Raw genomic sequence first — 22,155 nt, forward strand, 5'->3', positions numbered from 1 at the left:
ATAAATCATGTCTTAACGGAGGTACACGAAAAATTTGGGCAAAAAAATGTAAGAATTCTGGATCACCAAAAATCCATGGACTATAGCATATGAAAATTAGCAAAATGGGGTATACCTGTTTCAGAGCTTGTTTAACCGTTAAAATGTTCTGTTTTGATTGTCAGGGCCAACTAGATCCATAGCTAACATATTAACAGAATTCCACAAAAAATTTATAAAAAAGATGTCGAAATCCCGAATCACCAAAAATCTATGTACTATAGTACACAAAAATCAGTAAAATAGAGGGTTTACCTACTTCGGGGCTCGTTTGACCTTCAATATGGGTCATTTTGGCCGTCAGAGCCAACTGGCTCCATAGCTAACGTCTTAAAGGACGTCCACAAAATTATTGGACAAAAAAGACGTCGGAATTCAGGATTACCAAAAAAAATCGTAGACTATAGCATAGGAAAATCGATAAAATAAGGGGTTTACATACTGCGGAGCTCGTTTGACCTTCAAAATGGTCCGTTTTGGCCGTAAGGGCTAACTGAATCCATAGAGAACGTCTTAACGACGTCCATGAACAATTTGGGTAAAAAAGACGTCGGAATTCTGGATCACCAAAATTGACAAAATGGGGTATACCTTCTTCCTAGCTCGTTTGACCTTCAAAATGGGTCGTTTTGGAAGTTAGGACCAACTAGATCCATAACTAGCGTTTTAATAGAGGTCCACAAAAAATTTGGGCAAAAAAAATACCGAAATTCTGGATCTCCAAAAATCCATGGACTATAGCACATGAAAATCGGTAAAATGGGGGTTAACCTGATTCGGGACTCGTTGCATTCAAAATGGGTCGTTTTGACCGTCAGGGCCAACTGACTCTATAGCTAACGTCTTAATGGACGCGCATAAAAAATTCAGGCCAAAAAGACTTCAGATTCTGGATCACCAAAAAAGATCCTCGACTATAGCAAATGAAAATTGGTAAAATGAGGGGTTTACCTGCTCTGGGGCTCGTTTGACCGTCAAAATGGTATGTTTTGGCTGTCAGGGCCAACTGGATCCATAGATAACATCTTAATGGACATCCATGAAAAATTTGGGCAAAAAAGACATCAAACTACGGATCATTAAAATTCCACGGGCTATAGTACTCGAAAATCAACTAAATGGAGTATATTTGCTTCGGGGCTTGTTTGACCTTCAAAATGGGTTATTTTGACCGTCAGGTCCAACTAACTCCATAACTAACGTCTTAACGGAGGTGCACAAAAAAATTGGCCAAAAAAAACTCAGAATTTTGGATCACCAAAAATTAATGGACTATAGCACAAAAAATCGATAAATAAGGGGTTTACCTACTTCAGGGCTAGTTTGACCTTTAAAATGGGTTGCTTTGGCCGTCAGAGTCAACTGGCTCCATAGTTAATGTCTCCACAAGCATCCACAAAAAAATTTGGGCAAAAAAGGATCATTATAAAAGATTGTTGATTATAGCACACGAAAATTGGTAAAATAAGGGGTTACCTACTCCGAGGCTCGTTTGACCTTAAAAATCGTCTTTTTGGCCGTCATGACCATTTGCCTCCATAGATTTGTTTTAACGGACGTTCATGAAAATTTTGGGCAAAAAGCACGTCGGAATTCCGGATCACCAAAAATCCACGTGCTAGTACACAAAAATTTGCAAAATCCGATAAACCGAACAAAGAATATCTTATTGGTTTGTTATTGGGGTTAGCATATTTAAAAATCAAAAACTGATAAACCGAACTGATAATATATAAAACTGGACCGAACCGACCCACACCCCTATACGTAATACTTCCCTAACTCATTACCAAGGTCCTCATAAAGTTTTTTCAGAAAAAATTCAACGTGTTCTAAGGTGCCGGATCCATAGACTAATACACACAAAAAAAAAACTAAAAAAAAACGTGTAATTTCTAAAAGCTGGCTCGTAAATGCGAATATATGCCTTAAAAAATGGTGCGACTATACGTAATGCTTCCACAACTAATTCCGGAAGTCCTCAGCCGAGTTTAAGTTTGAATGTCTGTTTACAAGCTCAACTTTCATAGAACTATCTCTTTCTCAGGGTTTGTTTATTCATGTTGGCAGAATTCTAACAAATGATGGCAGCTGAAAAAGATTGGACTTTCATGATGATAGAAAAAAAAGAAGCTATAATGAATTATACAATGACACCATTTTGTTTGATGAACTTAGAAGTTGATCAGGTATATAGGCATAAAAATAAATAGCAGCCATCCCCACATTCTTGTCACCAGGTTGCAATCTATGTACTAATGCTTCATTTTGAACTTCCAAGAATGATGCTGCAGCGACTGATATCGCTCCGATATTATTGTCAATCTATTAGAACTATAGATCCCTTTCATACTTTTACCATTCTGAATCTGATTTCATTTCAGTGTTGTTGAACTTCATGGTTGAGAATTGCTTGTAGTTTCAGTTACCGAGCTCTGCGTTTGATGCCATAGGCAGAAAGCTGCCTGATTATTCTACCTATACTGCATACATCCTCTTGTAGTTCTCACTGCATAGCTCTTGATCTGATGCGACAGACATTGGGAAAGAACGTGAATTAGTCTCAGTTCTTCGAATGCTCCTCAACCTTGATTCTTCTAACCTATGTTGAACCACACAATAGCACATGGAGCCAATTGTAGTGAGCATGATTATGCAGCCAACCACAGTTGCATACACAGCAAGCCATCTTTCCTTAGATCCAACCACTACATAACTAAGAGAGATAAAGGCGACTGAGATGAAGAGACAAGCTGCCCACATTAGCTTGTTTATCCAAAACATGAGTCGTTTCTTTGCTTTCTGTTCAATCACGACAACAGACGTCTGGACCACAACAACAGCAACTGAAATGAACAATGCCATACTGTCAAACAAGAAGAAGATTATGAATGCTGCTTTTCTCCCTATCTGTGCTTCTCCAAGCGAAAATCCATCTGTTTTCTTTTCAACATATTGCCCAGGTACAGTGAAGATAGCAGCAAAAGCAACAGTAGCAATAAGGACAGCAACAACCGTTGCATTATTGATGGCGTTGTTAAGACCACTAATGTGGAGCTTCTTCACCTTCATTGCAATTTTTCGTACTTTGAAGCCAGTCTGCCGACTCTGTTGGAGCTGAGAGTGCACATCATGTTTTATGTCACTGACAGTCTGCTTGAGCTGCTTTGCAGGACCGGATGGCTTTCCATGATCTTTGGAATGGGTAGCTCCGGCTTCTTTCAAAATAGAAACAAGCTCCGGAGTTCCAAACTTTTCTGCAATCTCAAGAACTGTTTCTCCAGCCTTATTAAGGGTGTTAAGATCAATGCCCTCAATTGATATAAGACATTGTACCATCTGCAATTACGCATAGCATAGTGTTACAAAGGATGCTGAGTGTCCTTGATTGAACATGTAAAACAAAAAACATTGTACCATCTGCAAGTACACGTAGCAGAGAGCACCCAAGGGTGTCGCCAAGTGGTCTATTTCCATCTTCTACATTAAGTCATGAATGAAATACTCCTTTTTGGTTTCTCTTGTGGCAAAACACAATCATAAAAATAAGCTTCTGAATAAGGACCAAAATGATGGTACATTTACAAAGAATGCAGTTTATGTGTGTCAAAGTTTCTATATAAAATTAAAAGTAACGGATGCTGACCAAATCCCTGCAAATCATAGAATGAAATCAGATCTCATGCGAGAGGACACGATACTGATACTAAAATATTAAGTGTTCCTGAATGTTCCTTCTCTCCAGGTACATAATTATCCAGAAAGGAAACTGGAACTTATCAGTAAGTCATTTCAATAACTATTTTGTGGCACGACAACGAACTCACCCTTGGCCTGCCCACGATCCCTCAAGTTTATGATTTCCATCTTGATTTTACCAGATAAACAGTATTCCCTTGATCTACCAGCATTTTTCATCAAGATATGGAACACGTCCCACATTGCCTCACACATAAAACAAATCTCAAGTTTAAGGAAGATGCTTTACAAGAAAAAACAGGTTAAACAAACAAACCTGTATTCGTCCCTTTCTTGTTGCAATATGAAGTGCTGTGTTTCCTTTGTTATCTTCCAAGGCCAAAACAGCAGGATTTGGTTTGATTAATTCGAGTACAATGTCAACATTTTGCCCCTTTGCAGCCATGTGCAAGGCAGTCTGGCCTTTTTTATCAGTTCTAAAGCCAATTTCAGGATCCTTGCTAAGAAGGGATCTAACTATCTCCAAGTGTCCCATTCTTGCTGCTGTATGTAGCACAGTCTTTCCGTTGTTCCGAGCTATCTTAGCAAGGTTAGAATCAATCTCCAGAAGCATATTTACTACATGAATACGTCCCTGTGCAGCTGCAGTGTGTAACGCTGTAGAATTCGACGAATCTGTGGTCATGACTAAGTTCGGAAAGGAATGCAGCAGTTCCTGTAGTACATCTGCAATTTTATACGAAAAAAGTGTTTACAAGTGCAATTAAGAAAGGAACAAACTGAAAAAATGTTTAACAAGTATCCGCAACAAGCTTGAAGCAACAATAATAGTGTCTTACTTTCCCTTTTGGTTTGTTCCAAAAACATTGTCTCTTTCTTAAACTTCGTGCCCAGTCAAATTAAGACATGTAAACTGGAACGGAGGGAGTAAATCAAGACTTGACCATAAAGTTTCATTTTTATGGTCACCAAAAACATATAAGCTCTAGGTTAGGATCGAGGTTCCAGTTGATTTTTACAGTTTGATAGAAACAACCCTGTACGACATAATTGAGACGACATGGAGAAATGTACTAAAGAAAACACAATGCTTTTATGTGGTTCGGTCGTCAGATATATGTCCACTGACGGATAGAAGTTTGATTCTGAAAACTAAGATCTAGGATAGAAGTTGCAGACTCCAGTCACCATCAGTATTGGGAAGCCAGGTGCACTACAGCTCCTGCTATGAGCGGAGTCCGGAGAAGGGCAAGACCACAAGGGTCTTTTGTACGCAACCTTACCCTACATTTATGCAAGAGACTGTTTCCACGGCTTGAACCTATGACCTCCTGGTCACATGGCAACAACTTTACCAGTTATGCCAAGACTCCCCTTCCGTCACCATCACTATTAGCAGTAATAAAATTTCATGTGAAGTATGCATCTCATTCATGAAGTTCACATTTTTACTGGCAAATTTTTCTTTGAAACCAAATCTGGAAAGATGTGCTGAGAACCACATGTAATGTCAAAACTGATTCGAGATGCGAAAGAATCTACATTCTCTATCCCCTAAATTAGCCTAATTAGATTTTTCAAGAATCGAAGTCGATTTGCTTTATAATTAATAGAGGAACTCACCAAGATGACCCTGCCTTGCTGCAACATGAAGTGTATCATAACCATTATTCGCCACAACAGAAGCAATTTCAAGGTCTAAATGTTTCAAGAACTCTGCAACAACCAAACTATGACCATTCTCAGCAGCAACATATAAAGCAGTCTCACCCTCTTGGTTTTGCTGACATAACAAATCTTTAATGCCTTTTTCATCAAACTTCTGAATAATTTCTTTCACCTTCCCTAAATTCCCAGCTCTAGCTGCAAGATGCAACGGGGAATCCCCACGTTTCCCCGGTGAATCCTTACCCCTTTTCCTCTCACCACCAAAACTCATTTGCCTCTCCATTGCTATCCTAAAACTTTTCTGTTTTTCCATTATTCCTATAAAGCTCTTCTGCTTCTCCGTCGCCCCGTTTCGAAAACTTTGCTGTTTTTCCATTTTTGCACCCTGGAAACTAACCTGTTTCTCCATGATCATAACCCCCAATATCCTAATGGATTTCTTGTATATTAGACCAAAAACAACAACTTTCTCCACTTTCAAGAACTACAAAGATTGAAACTTTTCATCATTATCAATTCAATTTGGAAAGGGATATACTAAGTTACAACAACAACAACATAGTACATACCCCATGAAATCCCACAAGCAGAGTCTGTAGAGAGTAGAATGTAGGCAAACCTTATCACTACCTCATGGAAACATCCGAAAGATGAAAGATCCTCAGCTCGAGTAATCCCACAAGTAGAGTCTGTAGAGAGTAGAGTGTAGGCAAACCTTACCACTACCTCATGGAAAAATCCGAAAGATAAAAGATCCTCAGCTCGAGTGCAGCAAATCCAAATACAAAGGGATATACTAAGATACCAAAAATTATCACCTTTCCCACATTTCTAGCTAAGAATCTATAAAATCCCCTGGCCCAACAAAATTTGAAGCAAATTTAAAGAACCCTTTATACTATTAAGTCTTGGAGCTCTCTACCAAATCACAAGTCCAGAAAAAAGTAATCTTTTCAGTGAACTTACAGAACTAAAAAGCATATCAAGAACTCAAATCAGACAAAAAAAGAACCTATCTTTCAACAAATATAGAGCTCAAACTTCACTTTTGATGAAACCCCAAAAGCTAAAAATCAGATGAAATCTTGAAAAAAAAAACTAAAAAATATCAAGAACAGGAAACACAAGTAAAAACAAAAGAGCAGTATAAGGCAACAAAAGGGTCACTGAATCCAATGGTTTTGCCCACTTTTTGTTTTTGTCAGCCTCTTTTAAAGTTGATGTATTTACTAATACTAAAATTCCCATATGAAATAAATCAACAGAAAAAACACTCCTTTTTTTTTTACTTAAACAGACTTACTTGTTCAACATCTTGTTTTAACACTCGAGCGTAGTTTAGTGATCAATGAAATAATTGAAAATTATGATATTTTAATTTTGAAACAAACCAAGATATTATATAATAAGTCAAATTAAGAGTTGAGATACGTATAAACTGACTTTGATATCGCGATTAATGAAAAAAGGGCGAGATGTTGGTCTCGATTGATGTTATCTGTTAACATCAAAACGTGCACTAAAAGACAGAGATTACATTATATACAGCAATGGGGGACCATTGGCCATTTGTTATATTTGCTATATTCTTATGCAAGCTCATGAATCATGAGATGATAAGATAATTGGTGGGGCCCTATCTCATATGTTGGGTCCCACAATGTGACACAAGAGAGTAGAAGAGTCTACCTAACATTTTGAAGGCATAATAACCGATCAGGATTGTGATGGAGTGGTATATTTTTTACTAGCGCTTTCAGGTTCGAGTTTTCCGTGCTTTACCTTCCTTAATATGAAACTTCCTAGCGCAAATATAAATTTAGTTAGATTTCAATATAGATAATGAATATGGTATTATCAATCAATAAAAATTGTCAGATTATTTTTTTTTTCTTCAAAATTTTCATCTTATTATTTGCTTATAACTCGAACTCAAGATAGTGTCATGTGAGGCACAAATAATAAAAAATATCATAAATTATAATTATCAATCGATTGAGTTACTAAAATTCCCTCGATAACCAAAATGTAGAGAATTTTAAGAGGCACATTCTGACACGCCTGAATGAAAGCATGTCTTTTCTTGGATGATTGAAAAGATTCCCATTTCTTTGGTAAAAAATAATTTTGGGCTAAAATAGTTTTAAAACTTTTTTTAATTATAGTGTGATGTTATTTATTTATGGTTAAGTTTGTAATTTAAAGTTCCATTGCACTATATATGTAACTTTTTCTCTAACTGTCAATGTAGAACTTTGTTCGAAATTCAACAATTTTTTCTTTATTAAAGCTCCACATGATGTATCACGCATGAGCTTATATGGGACAAATTATGTATCATAAACGGAGTAAATTTGTATGTGTCTCTAAAGCTACAAGTAAATATCGTAAACTTACACGAGCAAAGATTACCCAAATAACTATGAAACTCGTTAAGAGAATCAACAATTGTTCCCCTTCTTGAATGACTCAACTATTAGTGATTATAATTTAACATATAAAAAAATGGTAATTCAACTTTGAAGTTTGGAGCTTCCCACTTTTAGTATAATATGATATGATACGATAAGATACTCCATTCCCTACTACCAATAATCTCCACAAGAACAAATACCATCCTGAAAATGATGATACCTGATTGGATCTCTTATGACAATGCTTCTATGCTCTATCTGTGCCAAAAGTTTCACAAATAAATGACAATCCCCACATATCCTTAGATTTTTCCTGATTCTAATGGTCTTCTCTCTAGACAGGCTTAGTATACCAAAGGCAACAGCTATTTTCTCACTGTGATACAGAAGTGAGTCTTCCATCTGTTCATCTTCAAGATCTTGCAAGACAAAGTTTGTATCTGGAACATATCCCACCTCTTTTAATCTCCAAATAATCTGATTTAGCTCTTTGTTGATTTCCTCTTTTTGTGGATGAGAGTTGTCTCCCATTATAAAAGCATGGATTTGTTTGTTTACTTCAATCCAGCTGCATCCTGGTTCCTTCTTTACTCTTCTTTCCTTCATGGACCTTCTCAGGTCCATAACGTCTTCCCATTTTTGAGTACGGGCATATATGTTAGATAGTAATATGTAAGTTCCCGCGTCACTTGGATCCAGCTTTATAATTTGTTTGGCGGCATACTCAGCTAAATCCATATTACGATGCACTCTGCAGGCACCAAGCAATGTTCTCCATGTCACTGCATCTGGTTCACATTCCATTTCATGGATTAGTTTCACCGCTTCATCTAGCTTTCCAGATCTTCCAAGAAGATCAACCATGCAGCCGTAGTGTTCTCTTCCTGGATCAATACCAAAGAGCTTCTTCATTGAGTGGAAGTAAAATTGTCCATCTTCTACGAGTCCTGCATGGCTACAAGCGAATAAAACTCCAAGAACAGTGATGTAGTTTGGTCTGATCCCTGAGACTTTCATCTCCTTGAACAATTCTAGTGCTTTTCTGCTGAAACCATTCTGAGCGTAGCCTATGATCATGGTACTCCAGGAGATTACGTCCTTCTCTACCATCTGACTAAATATTTGGTGGGCATCTTCCAAATTGCCACACTTGCAATACATGTCCAAAAGTGCATTATCAAGGATTAGGTCCCGCTTGAACTTGAGTACATGAACATGGACCTGCCTTCCAACTTCTAAAAGTGCTAAACTAGTACAAGCTCTAAGAGCACTTGTCAAGGTCGACTGATCAGCTGAGAATCCAGCTCTCTTCATTCTTTTAAAGAGAGTCAAGGCTTCATCCCCGTCACTGTTTTGCGCAAATCCACCAATAATGGAATTCCACACGACAAGATCCCCAGTCACCATCTCATTAAAGGTGCACATTGCACACTCGAGTTGACCCATTTTGGAGTAAACGTCAATAAGAGCACTTCGGACAAATACATCAGACTCCAGACCAACTTTAAGTAAGCTACAGTGGAGCTGCCTAAGATTGAGAAGGTCGTCACAAGCTCTCAGAACAGAGGAGTAAGTAAACATATTAGGTTTCACGCCATCTCTCATCATGAAGATCAAAAACTCCAAAGCCTTGTTATTGATCTTAGCACTAGAGTAGGCAGCTATCATGGTAGTCCAGGAAACAACATTCCTGTCAGACATTTGATCAAACAAAGCCTGCGCTTCATCCAACATGTTGAACTTCACATACATATTCATAAGTGTGTTAACAAGGAAAGTTTTAGGCTCATAACCATTCGAGAACACATGCTGGTGGACACGTTTACCATGTTCCACTGCGCCACGAGCCAAACAACACTTTATGAGTTCAGAGTAGGTGACAGCATCAGCCCATATCTTTTGAATTTGCAAGGCATTCAATGCGTTCATTGCCCTGGGAAGATCCCTCGCATAGCAGTAAGTAGTGAACTCATCGAGCAAATCACTACATTTGATTGGTACTCTCTCATTCTTCCACTGAATTGCTGCACCAGAGCAACAACGCAGATGCTGAAACAGAAGTGGTAACAATGGACCAGAAATAACCAATCCACGTACTGATATGACGTTTTCTTTGAATCTCAATAAGGTTTTCATCTCATTCTATGCCGTAGGACTCTGAAGATTGAATAAAAACTGAACGATCTCTGTAAGACAAATAGTAATTGCCTCCTTATTCTCTTTGAACATTCCAAATGGATAATGAACAGATTTTTTCCTCCTGTTTCAGCAAATTCATATAAGGGCAATAAATTCTACAAGATCAGATTTTTTTTCCCCTTCTGACTGGTTAACCTTTACCCCTTTGACAATCAACTTATGTTCAACCCTAATCAATACAAAGAAAGACAAAATTGATAAAGTAATTTTCTTTGGAGCATATAATCAAACAAGTTGTAGGCATAAGCAGAAATTAACAGATCAGCAAATAAAAGCCCTCACACTTCACAAAAATGAAACAGTGACACAAAGATTCAGTGCCAGCAATTTCAAGATTCTGTTTTTTTTTAAACTAATAATGTTGTCCGACTCCAGCTGCCACTATTTGGAGATACTGAGGAACAGTTTTTTTTGGACAATGAACATAAATCATGTATAAGTAATTTCTGAGAAAATGACAACAATGGTCTATTATGTTTTGTATGTGTTTATAATAATCCCTTAAATATACTCATGAACAATTTGGTCCGTTTGAGTTTTTCTTAAGTGACAAAAAAATATTTCTTGTTTGAGTTTTTCTCAAGTGACAAAAATATTTCTTATTTCGATTATCTTGATTGAATCGAGTTGCTCATGCTTTAATTAACCAACTCGTGAAATGAATTCGAGTTGCTCATGCTTTAACTAACTAACTCGTGAAATGTGAATCAGATGCAATGAACGTGGATCAACTTGCACACAATAATTATTCAATTGAATATCTGTTACGTACCACCAGCATTAATCTCGAATACGTGCCTTGTATAATTATGCACAAGGTCACATGGGCTGGCTACTTAAATTTGGCCCAAAATTGGCTTTGAGTACCACCAATTTGTTCCAAAGAGTAACTGCATAACAACCAGTAATCACAATCACATAACACTACTAGAAGTGTTGCACATCAAAGCTCCTGTTGGAATGGAAAGGAAAATTTCACAGCAATCAAACTGAACTGATATCACAAAAGATTTGTATGTATGCACGGAAGCATGTCCGTTAAACGAATCATCGTACAAAAATCAGTAGAAACTGTATTACATTCATACTAAAAGATCTCCCTTGCGAGTAAAACGTTGGTCACATGCACCCGGAATTTAATCGGAGAAAAGGTACAGAAAGCCTAGAAAGGAGTTATAAATACTATGCTCCATTCTCTGTTGAGATGTTTTTCTGAGCCAGTATCTTTTCTATTATCATCTTGAGTGCAGGGGCACTTGCCTGGCACTTATCATCCGAAAAGCATGATCTTCCTTCTTCGGCTGCTTTACATAGCTGAGGATCCAGTGGTACTTTTCCAAGAAACGAGATACCCATATCGTTGCACATCTTTGCAGCACCTCCACCACTGGTATCAAAAACTTCACTACAAGCAATCAAGTTCAGCATTTCTGGGGCGTTCTCTCTCATATAAGACATGGCCCACTCGGTCATGTCTTTCTGCTCGCCAGTCTCTGTCATTCTTGTGAATTTCAACTCTGAGAGTGGCTGGGAAAGACCACTCATGTTCTCAACAACGCCAAGAACCTCCACCCCAACTTTCTTGCAAAAACTAACTTCTTTCCTAACATCTATCAGCGATACCTGTTGTGGGGTTGTGACTATAACTGCGCCATCTATTCCAGTTTCTTGGAGTAATTGAACGATTGAAATATGTTCATCTGACGTACCAGGTGGAGCATCAACCACGAGGAAATCAAGCTCTCCCCAATCAACATCTCTGAGGAATTGCTTAATTAGAGCATTCTTGCGAGGCCCTCTCCATATGACAGCTTCATCAGGGTTGGGGAGCATGAAACCAATTGACATAACCCCAAGGTTAGACTCAACGTAAATAGGTATCCATCCAATATTACTCTGGTGAATCTCTTGTCCTTCGAGACCAAGCATCTTTGGGATGCTGGGGCCACAGATATCAATGTCAAGGAGACCCACTTGAAAATCCATAGCTGCCAATGCAAAAGCAAGTTGCGTTGAGAAAGTACTCTTACCAACTCCACCTTTGCCAGATAAAACCAGTATCTTGTGCTTCACAGTTGCCATTCTTTCTACTATTGCAACCAAGTCTGCACGAAACCATCAATACAAAACCATCGGAAATGAGCACCATGTACCACAGGTAAAAATAATTAAGGGGAAACCAACAGCCGGAAAATACCGCATGTATTGAAACTCAGATAGGTCCCAACTTGGTCAATTAAACAATCTAGTTAGTATTACACTATCAACCACTTTATCGTATCAATTCTGGATAACCTAGCTCTCAGTATCAAACAAATTATCCATTAGAAAGCGCAACCAACAATCCCCCCAAACTTCCCTTTGCTACTCGCGACAATATAGTTTTTTGCTACTCGTTGCAGTGTACTATACATACAAGAGAGAGCAACTTAAGTTACACCATATCTACACAAAATCATCAGATTGAAATTAACATACCAAAACAACAATTCTAAAATTAGAAAAGGTAACATTGAAATGGATGATAGATACCTCTTTCTAAGAGGTGCTTGATTTTATTTAGAGATTCTAGTGTGTGAACATTAGCACATTTGTCTGCTAGTACTCATTCTCTTTTCTTACTAGTACTCATTCCAAGCTAATGCTTCAAACTTTTTAACTCGTTCCTAAGTTAATGGTTTTACTAAGATTCCAACATAACTAATTTAACTATCCATTCTTTGTGCCTTTAAGGTACTTCATGAGCACAGTTATAGACCCTTAGGACTAACCACAACCTGCCAAACTCAGGGATAATATGTTCACTTCTCTAAGCTTCTCCACTCAGATACCAGCTTTAGTTTATATGTTCAACACCCAAACATCCAACCTAAGTTCAAGTCCCTCAACCTTTGCCTCTTGAACTAAGCCCGCGGAGAGAGTAGAGTTTAAATTCATCAATGGAGTAGACGATTTCTTCTTATTTGCAAGGGTATGTCAAAAATCATCACCTTTTCTTTGTTTATATCACCGAGACACCCTCAACCAGACGTGTACATCAGGAACATCACCCCATTCAAATCAAAATAGTTCAAGCACCTACGACTAGGGGAAATGGAATGTTGACCATAGGGTGAGAGAATCTTATAATACGAGCCCGGTACACATCCCCACAAGCTCAGGAAAACAAAAAAGGAACTCAATAACATCCTACAGTCCCAAAATTAACACCCAATATCACATATATATGAAAAACAAGCTCAAAAAAGTATCTTTACACACGAAAAACAAGCAAAACAGTAACCTGGATCAGGTCCTTTAGGAGCAGTAGCACAAATTTCTTGATTAGGGCATCCTTTACAAGAATCAGACTTTCCTGCTGTTTCAGATTGTGGACCTGGGCAATCTGAAAATTTACAAAAAAGAAGCTTAAAACACTGAAATCAAAGAATAAAAATGCAAACTTTAAGATTAAAATCAAGAATCTACATACGTTCAGGAGCATTCTCTGGGATTTCACCGTTTTCCATCTTCTTCAACCGCAACAACAAGTTCTAAATAAAAATTTAAACTTTGATAAACTAACAAATTATGCAGATTCAGAGAAATTGCTGTAAATTTGTCTAACAGGATTTAGGGCTATGGAGTTTTTATAAAGAAAAAATAAGGTTTTATACCGCCTTTGACTTTTATTTTTTGTTTAGTCCTTGTCTTTCGTGTGTTAAAAACAAGTTATTTCGAATTAATAATTTTAAAATAATTAATTTTTAAAAAAATATTTTAAAATTATATATTTGAATATTTTTCACCAGCATAAATATCGAGCAGGTGTTCACCAGCATACAAAGAAAGACAAAATTGATAAAAGTAATTTTCTTTGGAGCATATAATCAAACAAGTTGTAGGCATAAACAGAAATTAACAAATCAGCAAATAAAAATCCTCACTTTTCACCACATTTTTCAATTCAACTTTAAGTGTCCTACTTTTTGGTATTGTATATATATATATATATAAAAGAAAAAAATTAAATTAGGAGGGATGTATTTACTTTATTATCTTTATTTCGTAAATATATGAATTTAAAATTTTGGGTGAGAAAGATAGATATATATAAATTAAATTAGTAGGGATGTATTTACTTTATTATCTTTATTTTGTAAATATATGAATTTAAAATTGTGGGCGAGAAAGATAGATATATATAAATTAAATTAGTAGGGATGTATTTACTTTATTATCTTTACTTCGTAAATATATGAATTTAAAATTTTGGGTGAGAAAGATAGATATTTAACATACTTTTTACTGTGTTTATATACACCTTTTTCGTTTGCATGTGCAAGTATTTTTGGAACATAATTTGTAAATTGTTCTTATAGGAATGTCAATTTCAATATTTATTATAACTATATGAATTAGTAAATTCAATAATATTTTAACATTGTATTTAAACTTCTATCACCAAGCTTTGCTAGCTTAGTTCCGAATTCGAACATGAAGTTCACTCATCTCAACTAATTCCACAATGCATCAGCTACCAATATAAGAATTAGATAACTCGATCCACCAAGACTTGAAAAAAGAAAAACTCATGCCTCCACAATCCTCGTGATTCTCAACTCATGAGTCCTGAACCACTAGATCACAACCTTGGACGTTAAACAAACTCTTCATATAGAAAAGTTGCTAATATCATCTTAGAAAGTCACAGCATTGAGAATTACTATAACCAAATTGCTTTTCAAGAAAAACATTTCATATGCCCTACTTCAAGAACAAACAACTGCTTGCTCTAGAAAGAAACTTCAAGCAAGAATATCTTAAATTCAAAATTGTTTAATCTAAACTCAAATTGCAAGGATTCTTAATATAATCTCGGCGCTTAAAACAAAAATATGGGGAACAAACAGATCAAGAGAAATCTATTGCTCTTCCTCAGCAATTCTTCCCTTCTCGCTGACGTAGATACCATCAAGGAACTTACGGATATCTTTGTTCTTCACATGGCATTTCTGTAGAAAAAATAAAGAAGGTTTAAACTCAGGATGCAAGAAGTTGAAAATTCACTATAAAGAGTAAGCACACATTACAGTAAAATTGTAATTAACAGAAAGAAAGGGAGCTTTACTTGGTTTATCAGGGCAGCTGATCGTGAGACAAGTTCAATGTCATTTCCATCCAAAACCAACTCATCCTTAACTTTCTCTGAACGGACAACAGTGACACCGTCAAGCATATCAACTTTCCTCACCTGATACAGTCCCAGCAAACAAGTCAGTCTCTAACAGGCTTGCAGCACTTAATTTACATTAACAAGTGTAAGAGCCAAAATGTAAACATTCACAAGGTTATTTAGATGTCCATCAAGCTGAAATCTGAGACAACTATGTGATGAGGACGACAGCATTCAAATTACTAAACACCAACACCAAGCACAGTAACACAGTCAGAAGAGTGAAGATTTACATTGAAAGATCAGCCTTACATTCTCTAATTTTAAAAGAGAGTAGTAAAATATACCAATCAATCTAGGACAACTTTTCTTTTGCTATGACCTACTTGGAGAAAACAGTTAAAAGGAAAACACTTAAAATACCTTCTAAAAGGTATACTTTCACCGTTTGTATAATCTTGAAACAGCAGTATCAATACAATAAAGCACATTGAAAGTTCATACTATATAATCATGGATACAGTAAACCATGGCTAAAAGACATAAAATCAATGATATTAGACTATTAGTCTTGCGAGGTGACCTACACATGCTAAAGGGATGGATAGAGTCAAATTTAAGCCTCGTGAACTAAGGGCAGAAATGCTTCTCAATGCTTTTTCACTTCCTATTTGAGAAGTCATCACCAAGCAACTAATGAAATAGAAAAAGGCATATTGAAGTGTATTTGGTAGGCATTAGTATCTAGGATTGGGGAAATTGAATTCTCCAAGGAAAAAATTTCCACCAAGGAACAAATTGAGTTCCACCCATTAGTTGGAGAAGTCACTTTCCCTCACAAACATCTCAACTCCTACAACATATCACTTGCTTAAATCAGAACTTAGACATTGTTAATACTATGTTGCTCGGACTATTCAAAAAAAGTTGACAGGTTCTTCTTAGATCCTTCAAATGTAGTGCATTCATCGAAGGACTAAACGCAGGTGGCAGCATTATTTACGAGAGTCTGAGCAACATAGCTCGAGTATATCATCAAAAGCCACTATCTTTTAACCTTATATAATGCACATCATAGGTTCAAACAAGTACCCTATAAACCAAACACATGAACATGATGCAGAACCATAAGCTAATTTCCTCAAAAAGCACTTTCCTTTTAACCAAACAAACTCGATAGGTATATAACAGCACCATGAATAATCAAAATGCTTAAAAGCAGAGTTAAACAAACAGAAATTCAATTAAATTATCATCAAAAAGCTAAACACATAACCAAAAAGGGAAAAAATTAACCTTTTTCTCGCCGAGAAAGTTACGGATCTCAATGGACTTATTCCCGCCGGTAATGGAAGCATTGATAGGAAAATGAGCATAGACAAAACGCATCTTGTACCGGTACCCCTTAGTAACACCAGTGATCAGATTCTCCACATGACTAAGTGCTGTACGAATAGCAGCAGTAGCTTTACGAGAACTAAACCAAGCATCAATTTTGAGCTTCTTCTTCCCAGTTTCTTCATCCTTAATGAGCTGAAAATCGAGATTTAGATGCTTAAAGTTTCTGGTAAGCTTTCCTCTTGGCCCTTCGATTTCAATTAGCTTTGCTTTCACTTTGATTGTTATCCCGTCTGGGATGTCCATTGTTTCCGATGAGAGAATAGTCTTCATTTTTCGTTTTCTTCTCTCTCCGTCGGCGGCGGCGTTTCAGTGAAAGAAAGCAATAACCCTAAAAATAGATTTGATGAAGATGGTGAATTAGGGATTTTAATAAACCTAGAAAATGATGTTTTGGGCTTATTGAGATTAATGGGCCTTCAACATTATGGTCTAGCCCAAGATAATACCTTTGGCTATGGCCCATATCCTATTATAAACGTGTCTTCTAATTTTACGTGTGCATAAGTAGATATTTAAATTTGTATTAACGTTGAACAAGCAAACATATAGGTCCTATATGCATTCAACGTGTCATGCGTCACGTAGGATACGTGTGTTTACATGTTCAAATTTGTGTAAATTTAAATGTCTGTTTGTGCACACCCAAAATTAGAGGGTGTAGATACCAATGGAGCCTAAACTAAAGTACATGCTTATATATTGTGCTATTAAAAAATTAGTCAAATCTCAAAATTAAAGTGGTGTTGTAATATTTAACCACTCTTCAATACAACAATCAACATACGCAGTTTAGCTCACATAATAGAATTTGGAGAGGATAGAGTACGCACTATCTATCTCTAGTGGTTGTTTTTGGTAGATCCTTCGCTTAAGAAAAACAGTTCAAAGCAGTAAAAATAACAGAAAGTAACATAGTAGTACAATAACAAAACAATATGATAGTCAACAGAAGAGTACAATAACTAAACAATACGAAATTCAACAGAAGAGTACAATAACAAAACAATACGATAGTGAAATAACAAGAAACAACGATAGTAATAGAAAACAAAGGAAAATTAATACAAGAATAATACTACAACTACAAGGATGGACGGATATAAAGACAATGGATTCCTACCTATTGAGCTTCTACCCTAATCTATATGTCCTTCACAATCTCATACTTAAGGATATGTCCTCGATAAGCTTAAAACTTGTCCTTCATAATCTCATATCTAAAATATGTCCTCAATAAACTTAAAACTCTTTCATGTCAAAAAAATTATTTGAATAAGAATATCCTTATCTAAAAGACGGAAACTTTTTGGCAATTAACATAATATGTTAGAGTTCAGAATTTTTATAAGTGAAATTCAAAATACTCTTTTCTCAATACGGTGTTCACCATTTATCATAAAATATTATTAAATAGAAATAATATTATATAAATTGAGATAAAAATAACATATATTATATAATACATTATTAATTCCACAAGTTTCACAAAGAAGTCTTAGAAACTTATATATCTAATTAATAGAATTTCCAAGTAATTCAACTCCCAAATTCTACACTTTGCCATTATATTATTAAACAAGGCAAAACATCATTTTCACAATATTAAATAAGATTAGAACTAATTCCGTGTTTGGCTTTTTAGTTTACAAAAGTCAAAAAGTCCACCATACACTGAAAAGTACTAAATTTAAAAGAAGGAATCAGTCAATGCACCATAATTATTGAAGTGGCAAAATTTCTTGGAAAATAACTACATAAATATAATAAAATAAAATAACTTTTATTAGTCTTTAGTTGCAATTTTTTTTATCTGCTAATCTATGAGATATAATATTTTTAAATCTCGCATATAAATATTTTCTTCAAACTCTACTTATAAAATCATGCTAACATCTTCAAAACTTGTATATGAAGTACTTTCTTTAAACTCACTTGTAGAATCTCGTTAGATATTATTTGATACATAAGAGGAGGTAAACTTTATGCTAAAGAAATAACTTTCTACATATGTACAAAATAGGAAGCGTGTAATTCATAAAATTTACAAAAATGTATATTGAGATTCTGATTAATTTAAATTTGTGTCAACTAAGATTCACCCAAAGCGAAAATGCTTTCACAAATATTTATATTGATGTTTCGACTAATTCAGATTTGTATCACTAAACTGAAGCAAAACCACTTTTACAAACACTTATATTGAGGTTTCGATTAATTTAGATTTGTGTAAGTTAGGACTCATCTGAAGTAATAATGCTTTTACAAATGTTTATATCGAGATTTTGACTAATTCAGATATACGTCAATTAAGACTTAACTAGAGCAAACATATACTCTAACACACTAAAGTCTGAACCCGAGAACTCTTGGTCAAAGAATATATTCCCATGTTACATAATGCTTATTTGTTTTATATAATCCCCAAGAGTTCCATTTTCATTTTTATCTGATTAGTCTTTAGGGAAAAGGGTCTGATATACCCTTCAACTTTGTCATTTAGAGCTGATATACCCCTTGTTATGAAAGTGACTCATATATACCCCTACTTGTAAACAAATAGCTCACATATACCCTTTTCCTCTAACGGAAATGAAAAGAAAAATAATTTTAATCTAAATTTTTATTATTTTTTTCTAAAAAATATAATCCCATAGGAGTAAATTTAATCCTCGTCAAACATATTTTTTTTGACTTTTTTTTGTTTCAATGACTAATTTATAATTATTATTTTGATAATCAAATTTATTTATGTTTCACTAATATTCTTGTAAAACTTATTGTAGATGACCAAATTTTTCTTCGAATACGAAATTAACTTACAATAAACACAAAAAAAATAGTTTAATTTTTTTTCTTTAAACTAAGGAATGAAAGAAAAAAATAAAATAAGAATAAGAAACTCAAATAATTATAATAAAACAAGTCAAAAAATAATTTATGTATGAAAAAAATTAAAATATACCTTAAACTTTGATAGAAGAATCATATATACCACTAAATAATTTTTTAAAAAAAATTAGAAGTAATAAATATAAATTTAAAACTAATTTTTTAACTTCCGTTAAATGAAGGGTATATGTGAGCCATTTTGTAACGGCAGGGGTATATGTGAGCCGTTTGTATAACGATAAGGGCATATATGAACCACTTTTATAACGAGGGTATATCAGCTCCAAATAACAAAATTAAGGGGTATATCAGACCTTTTTCCCTAGTCTTTATCATGAGTACCATATGTTTGATACTTTTACCCTTAGAATATCAAACCATGAAGAAGTCAAAAAATCATCAATATATAAACACAAAACTGAAACTTTTACAATAATTGCTTCAAGAAATTACAAGAAAGTTGAGTTCTTAGCCTTACTAGTTTGACTGACCCCATTGCTACAATAAGTGTAAAAAAGATCACTTTTTTAATTCTTGATTTGCTAGAAAGTCTGTCAAGAATCAAAATATGGAGAAAACCAATTTCACAACATTTCTTGGTTTTCTATTAGCATTACTATTTAGCAGAATTTGTGTGTGTTGTGCTTCAGAGAGTGATGTTTATTGCTTGAAATCAATAAAAGATTCATTACATGACCCTTTCAATTCTTTGGGCTCTTGGGATTTCAGTGATGCTACTGAAGGCTTCATCTGTTTTTTTGTTGGAATCAATTGCTGGCATGTTGATGAGAATAAGGTACTGAGCATCACACTTTCAGGCTTTGGATTAATAGGTGAGTTTCCTCGTGGCATTCGAAATTGTACAAGCTTGACAAGTTTAGATCTTTCAGGGAATAGCTTGTATGGAACTATCCCTTCTGATATTTCAGCTATAGTTGAACATGTTACAATACTTGATCTCTCAAATAACACGTTTTCGGGCTATATACCATCTGATATAGCTAATTGTCAATACCTTAATGGTTTAAAGTTGGATAATAATTATCTAGAAGGTGAAGTTCCAGCCAGAATAGGCTATTTGCCTCGCCTTAAGACGTTCAGTGTAGCTAACAATTACTTGGCTGGCCCAGTGCCATTGATTTTTGGAGAAGGTTTCGGAGTTGAGAGTTTTGAAAACAATCCAGAGCTTTGTGGGAAGCCTTTGAAAGGATGTGAGAATTCTTGGATATGGAAACATGTAGATCGTGCTTCGTTCATCAAAGCGTTTGTGATTGGTTGGGTACTTTTGTTTACATTGGTTTTAGTCTTTTGCTTATTTATATTACCTACCAAGGCTATCAACAAGATAGTCTCATTGAACATATGGAAGCTAAGGAAAAAGGAACATTTAACTTTAGGAAGGGAAGAGGAATTAAGCAGCCAACATAAGGTAAAGATCTTACTAAATTTGCTGCACTGCACTGCTTATAGTCTGCTAAGTTACCTTTTCTACTGTAGTTCTAATTTTGTGATTAGTCCTTGCTAGTCCATTATGTTATAAATTCTTTGTTCGATCGATGATCAAACATGATAGCAATAAGGTTCTCAAGTTTCTGTTCTGTATATGTTCAAATGATTGTACTTGTTTTATTTACAGATGTTAAAGCTGGAGAAGTTTGTTACGAGAATGAGCTTCACGGAGCTAGAAAACGCGACTTCTGGTTTTAGTGAAGACTATTTAGTAGGAAATGGAATGCTGGGCAAAGTGTACAAGGCAATTCTTCCAAATGGCTGGATACTTGCCATCAAGAAGCTCAATGACTGGGAGAATTTGGAAGACGAGTTCGTCTCGGAGATTACAACTCTTGGTGGTCTGAGGCATAGGAATCTGTTGCCTCTGATAGGTTTCTGTGCTGAAAAGCAAGAAAGACTTCTTGTTTACAAATACATGAGTAATGGAAGTCTTGATGAATGGCTGCACTCGAATGAAGTTAAGGCGAAAATTTTGGATTTCCCTCGGAGAGCTAAAATTGCACTTGGAATAGCGAAAGGCCTGGCTTGGCTTCATCATGGTTACGAATTGCACGTTACACATGGAAGCATAAGCACGCGATGTATCTTGCTAGATCAGAATCTTGAACCAAAAATATCCAACTTTTGGGAAGCAAAATTTTGGAGTAAGAATGATTCTGCATTAAGTTGGAGTCTTTTTCCAGTAGCTGAATATTCAGGTTTAGGCTCTTACAAGCAAGACATCTACTGTTTTGGTGTCGTGCTTCTCGAGCTGGTAACAGGGAAGGAACCACATGAACTGACCAGCTCAAGAAATCTATTCGATCACTCGCCTTGTCTACTTGATGCAGATAGAGATTTGCTTGGGAAAGGAGCTGATGATTTAATCCTCCAATTTCTTGAATTGGCTTGTGACTGTGTCAAGTTCTTTCCTAATGAAAGGCCAACAATGCTGGAAGTGTATGACAGACTCAAGAATATTTCTCAAGGTCGAAGGGACTGGATACAGAAGATACCATTATTAACCGATATTTCAAGTAAATATGACTAGTGCTATTGTTTTTATGGTTACTGAGAAAAACAAATTAGAAATACACTATATTAAAGCATGAAATCCGTGCCTCGAGTCTGTATGCTGATAGCTTCTGTTCTAACTGTAATATATATGAATCCGTTGAAGTCAACATCTCGCAGTTTCTT

The 22,155-nt window shown here is 35.5% G+C and overlaps 5 protein-coding genes across 6 annotated transcripts; 1 reads left to right on the top strand and 4 right to left on the bottom strand.

The window, feature by feature from the left end:
* Positions 1 to 2,126: 2,126 nt before the first annotated feature.
* Positions 2,127 to 6,772, bottom strand: LOC107007300 (ankyrin repeat-containing protein At5g02620-like). Of its 2 annotated transcripts, XM_015205863.2 has the most exons (4): positions 5,976 to 6,772; positions 5,362 to 5,890; positions 4,055 to 4,464; positions 2,127 to 3,378 (listed from the first exon to the last, which is right to left on the bottom strand). In XM_015205863.2, the coding sequence occupies exons 2-4, from the start codon at positions 5,819 to 5,821 to the stop codon at positions 2,518 to 2,520; spliced, it is 1,731 nt and encodes a 576-aa protein (XP_015061349.1). In that variant the 5' UTR covers positions 5,822 to 5,890; positions 5,976 to 6,772; the 3' UTR covers positions 2,127 to 2,517. The 2 variants fall into 2 exon arrangements, with proteins under 2 accessions (XP_015061349.1, XP_015061348.1); XM_015205862.2 differs by having other exon boundaries at positions 5,362 to 6,756.
* Positions 6,773 to 7,791: 1,019 nt separating this feature from the next.
* LOC107005799 (pentatricopeptide repeat-containing protein At2g03880, mitochondrial) lies at positions 7,792 to 10,743 on the bottom strand. Its single transcript, XM_015204455.2, has one exon. The coding sequence runs from the start codon at positions 9,954 to 9,956 to the stop codon at positions 7,992 to 7,994; it is 1,965 nt and encodes a 654-aa protein (XP_015059941.1). The 5' UTR covers positions 9,957 to 10,743; the 3' UTR covers positions 7,792 to 7,991.
* A 231-nt stretch (positions 10,744 to 10,974) lies between these two features.
* On the bottom strand, positions 10,975 to 13,667 carry LOC107005326 (cytosolic Fe-S cluster assembly factor NBP35). The gene is made up of 3 exons (XM_015203890.2): positions 13,492 to 13,667; positions 13,303 to 13,404; positions 10,975 to 12,124 (listed from the first exon to the last, which is right to left on the bottom strand). Exons 1-3 carry the CDS (start codon positions 13,526 to 13,528, stop codon positions 11,202 to 11,204), a joined length of 1,062 nt encoding a protein of 353 aa, XP_015059376.1. The 5' UTR covers positions 13,529 to 13,667; the 3' UTR covers positions 10,975 to 11,201.
* Positions 13,668 to 14,658: 991 nt separating this feature from the next.
* Positions 14,659 to 16,923, bottom strand: LOC107007531 (60S ribosomal protein L9-1-like). The gene is made up of 3 exons (XM_015206187.2): positions 16,471 to 16,923; positions 15,130 to 15,252; positions 14,659 to 15,013 (listed from the first exon to the last, which is right to left on the bottom strand). The coding sequence occupies exons 1-3, from the start codon at positions 16,843 to 16,845 to the stop codon at positions 14,924 to 14,926; spliced, it is 588 nt and encodes a 195-aa protein (XP_015061673.1). The 5' UTR covers positions 16,846 to 16,923; the 3' UTR covers positions 14,659 to 14,923.
* A 2,967-nt stretch (positions 16,924 to 19,890) lies between these two features.
* Positions 19,891 to 22,139, top strand: LOC107006670 (probably inactive leucine-rich repeat receptor-like protein kinase At5g48380). The gene is made up of 2 exons (XM_015205187.2): positions 19,891 to 20,893; positions 21,101 to 22,139. The coding sequence occupies exons 1-2, from the start codon at positions 20,033 to 20,035 to the stop codon at positions 22,004 to 22,006; spliced, it is 1,767 nt and encodes a 588-aa protein (XP_015060673.1). The 5' UTR covers positions 19,891 to 20,032; the 3' UTR covers positions 22,007 to 22,139.
* The last annotated feature ends 16 nt before the right edge of the window (positions 22,140 to 22,155 follow it).

Source organism: Solanum pennellii, chromosome 12 (genome assembly GCF_001406875.1).
Source record: "Solanum pennellii chromosome 12, SPENNV200".
In the NCBI taxonomy this organism is placed as follows: domain Eukaryota; kingdom Viridiplantae; phylum Streptophyta; class Magnoliopsida; order Solanales; family Solanaceae; genus Solanum; species Solanum pennellii.

Excerpts from the sequence above, each read along its gene's own strand:
- LOC107007300 (XM_015205863.2), bottom strand. The coding sequence starts at position 5,821 with ATGATCATGGAGAAACAGGTTAGTTTCCAGGGTGCAAAAATGGAAAAA. Across the intron at positions 4,465-5,361 it reads AGCAAGGCAGGGTCATCTTG|ATGTACTACAGGAACTGCTG; the intron begins GTGAGTTCCTCT and ends ATAAAATTGCAG. Across the intron at positions 3,379-4,054 it reads CAAGAAAGGGACGAATACAG|ATGGTACAATGTCTTATATC; the intron begins GTTTGTTTGTTT and ends GCGTAATTGCAG.
- LOC107005799 (XM_015204455.2), bottom strand. The coding sequence starts at position 9,956 with ATGAAAACCTTATTGAGATTCAAAGAAAACGTCATATCAGTACGTGGA.
- LOC107005326 (XM_015203890.2), bottom strand. The coding sequence starts at position 13,528 with ATGGAAAACGGTGAAATCCCAGAGAATGCTCCTGAAC. Across the intron at positions 13,405-13,491 it reads CCCAGAGAATGCTCCTGAAC|ATTGCCCAGGTCCACAATCT; the intron begins GTATGTAGATTC and ends GTAAATTTTCAG. Across the intron at positions 12,125-13,302 it reads TCCTAAAGGACCTGATCCAG|ACTTGGTTGCAATAGTAGAA; the intron begins GTTACTGTTTTG and ends GGTTTCGTGCAG.
- LOC107007531 (XM_015206187.2), bottom strand. The coding sequence starts at position 16,845 with ATGAAGACTATTCTCTCATCGGAAACAATGGACATCCCAGACGGGATA. Across the intron at positions 15,253-16,470 it reads ACTTTCTCGGCGAGAAAAAG|GTGAGGAAAGTTGATATGCT; the intron begins GTTAATTTTTTC and ends GGACTGTATCAG. Across the intron at positions 15,014-15,129 it reads CAGCTGCCCTGATAAACCAA|AAATGCCATGTGAAGAACAA; the intron begins GTAAAGCTCCCT and ends TTTTTTCTACAG.
- LOC107006670 (XM_015205187.2), top strand. The coding sequence starts at position 20,033 with ATGGAGAAAACCAATTTCACAACATTTCTTGGTTTTCTATTAGCATTA. Across the intron at positions 20,894-21,100 it reads AATTAAGCAGCCAACATAAG|ATGTTAAAGCTGGAGAAGTT; the intron begins GTAAAGATCTTA and ends TTTTATTTACAG.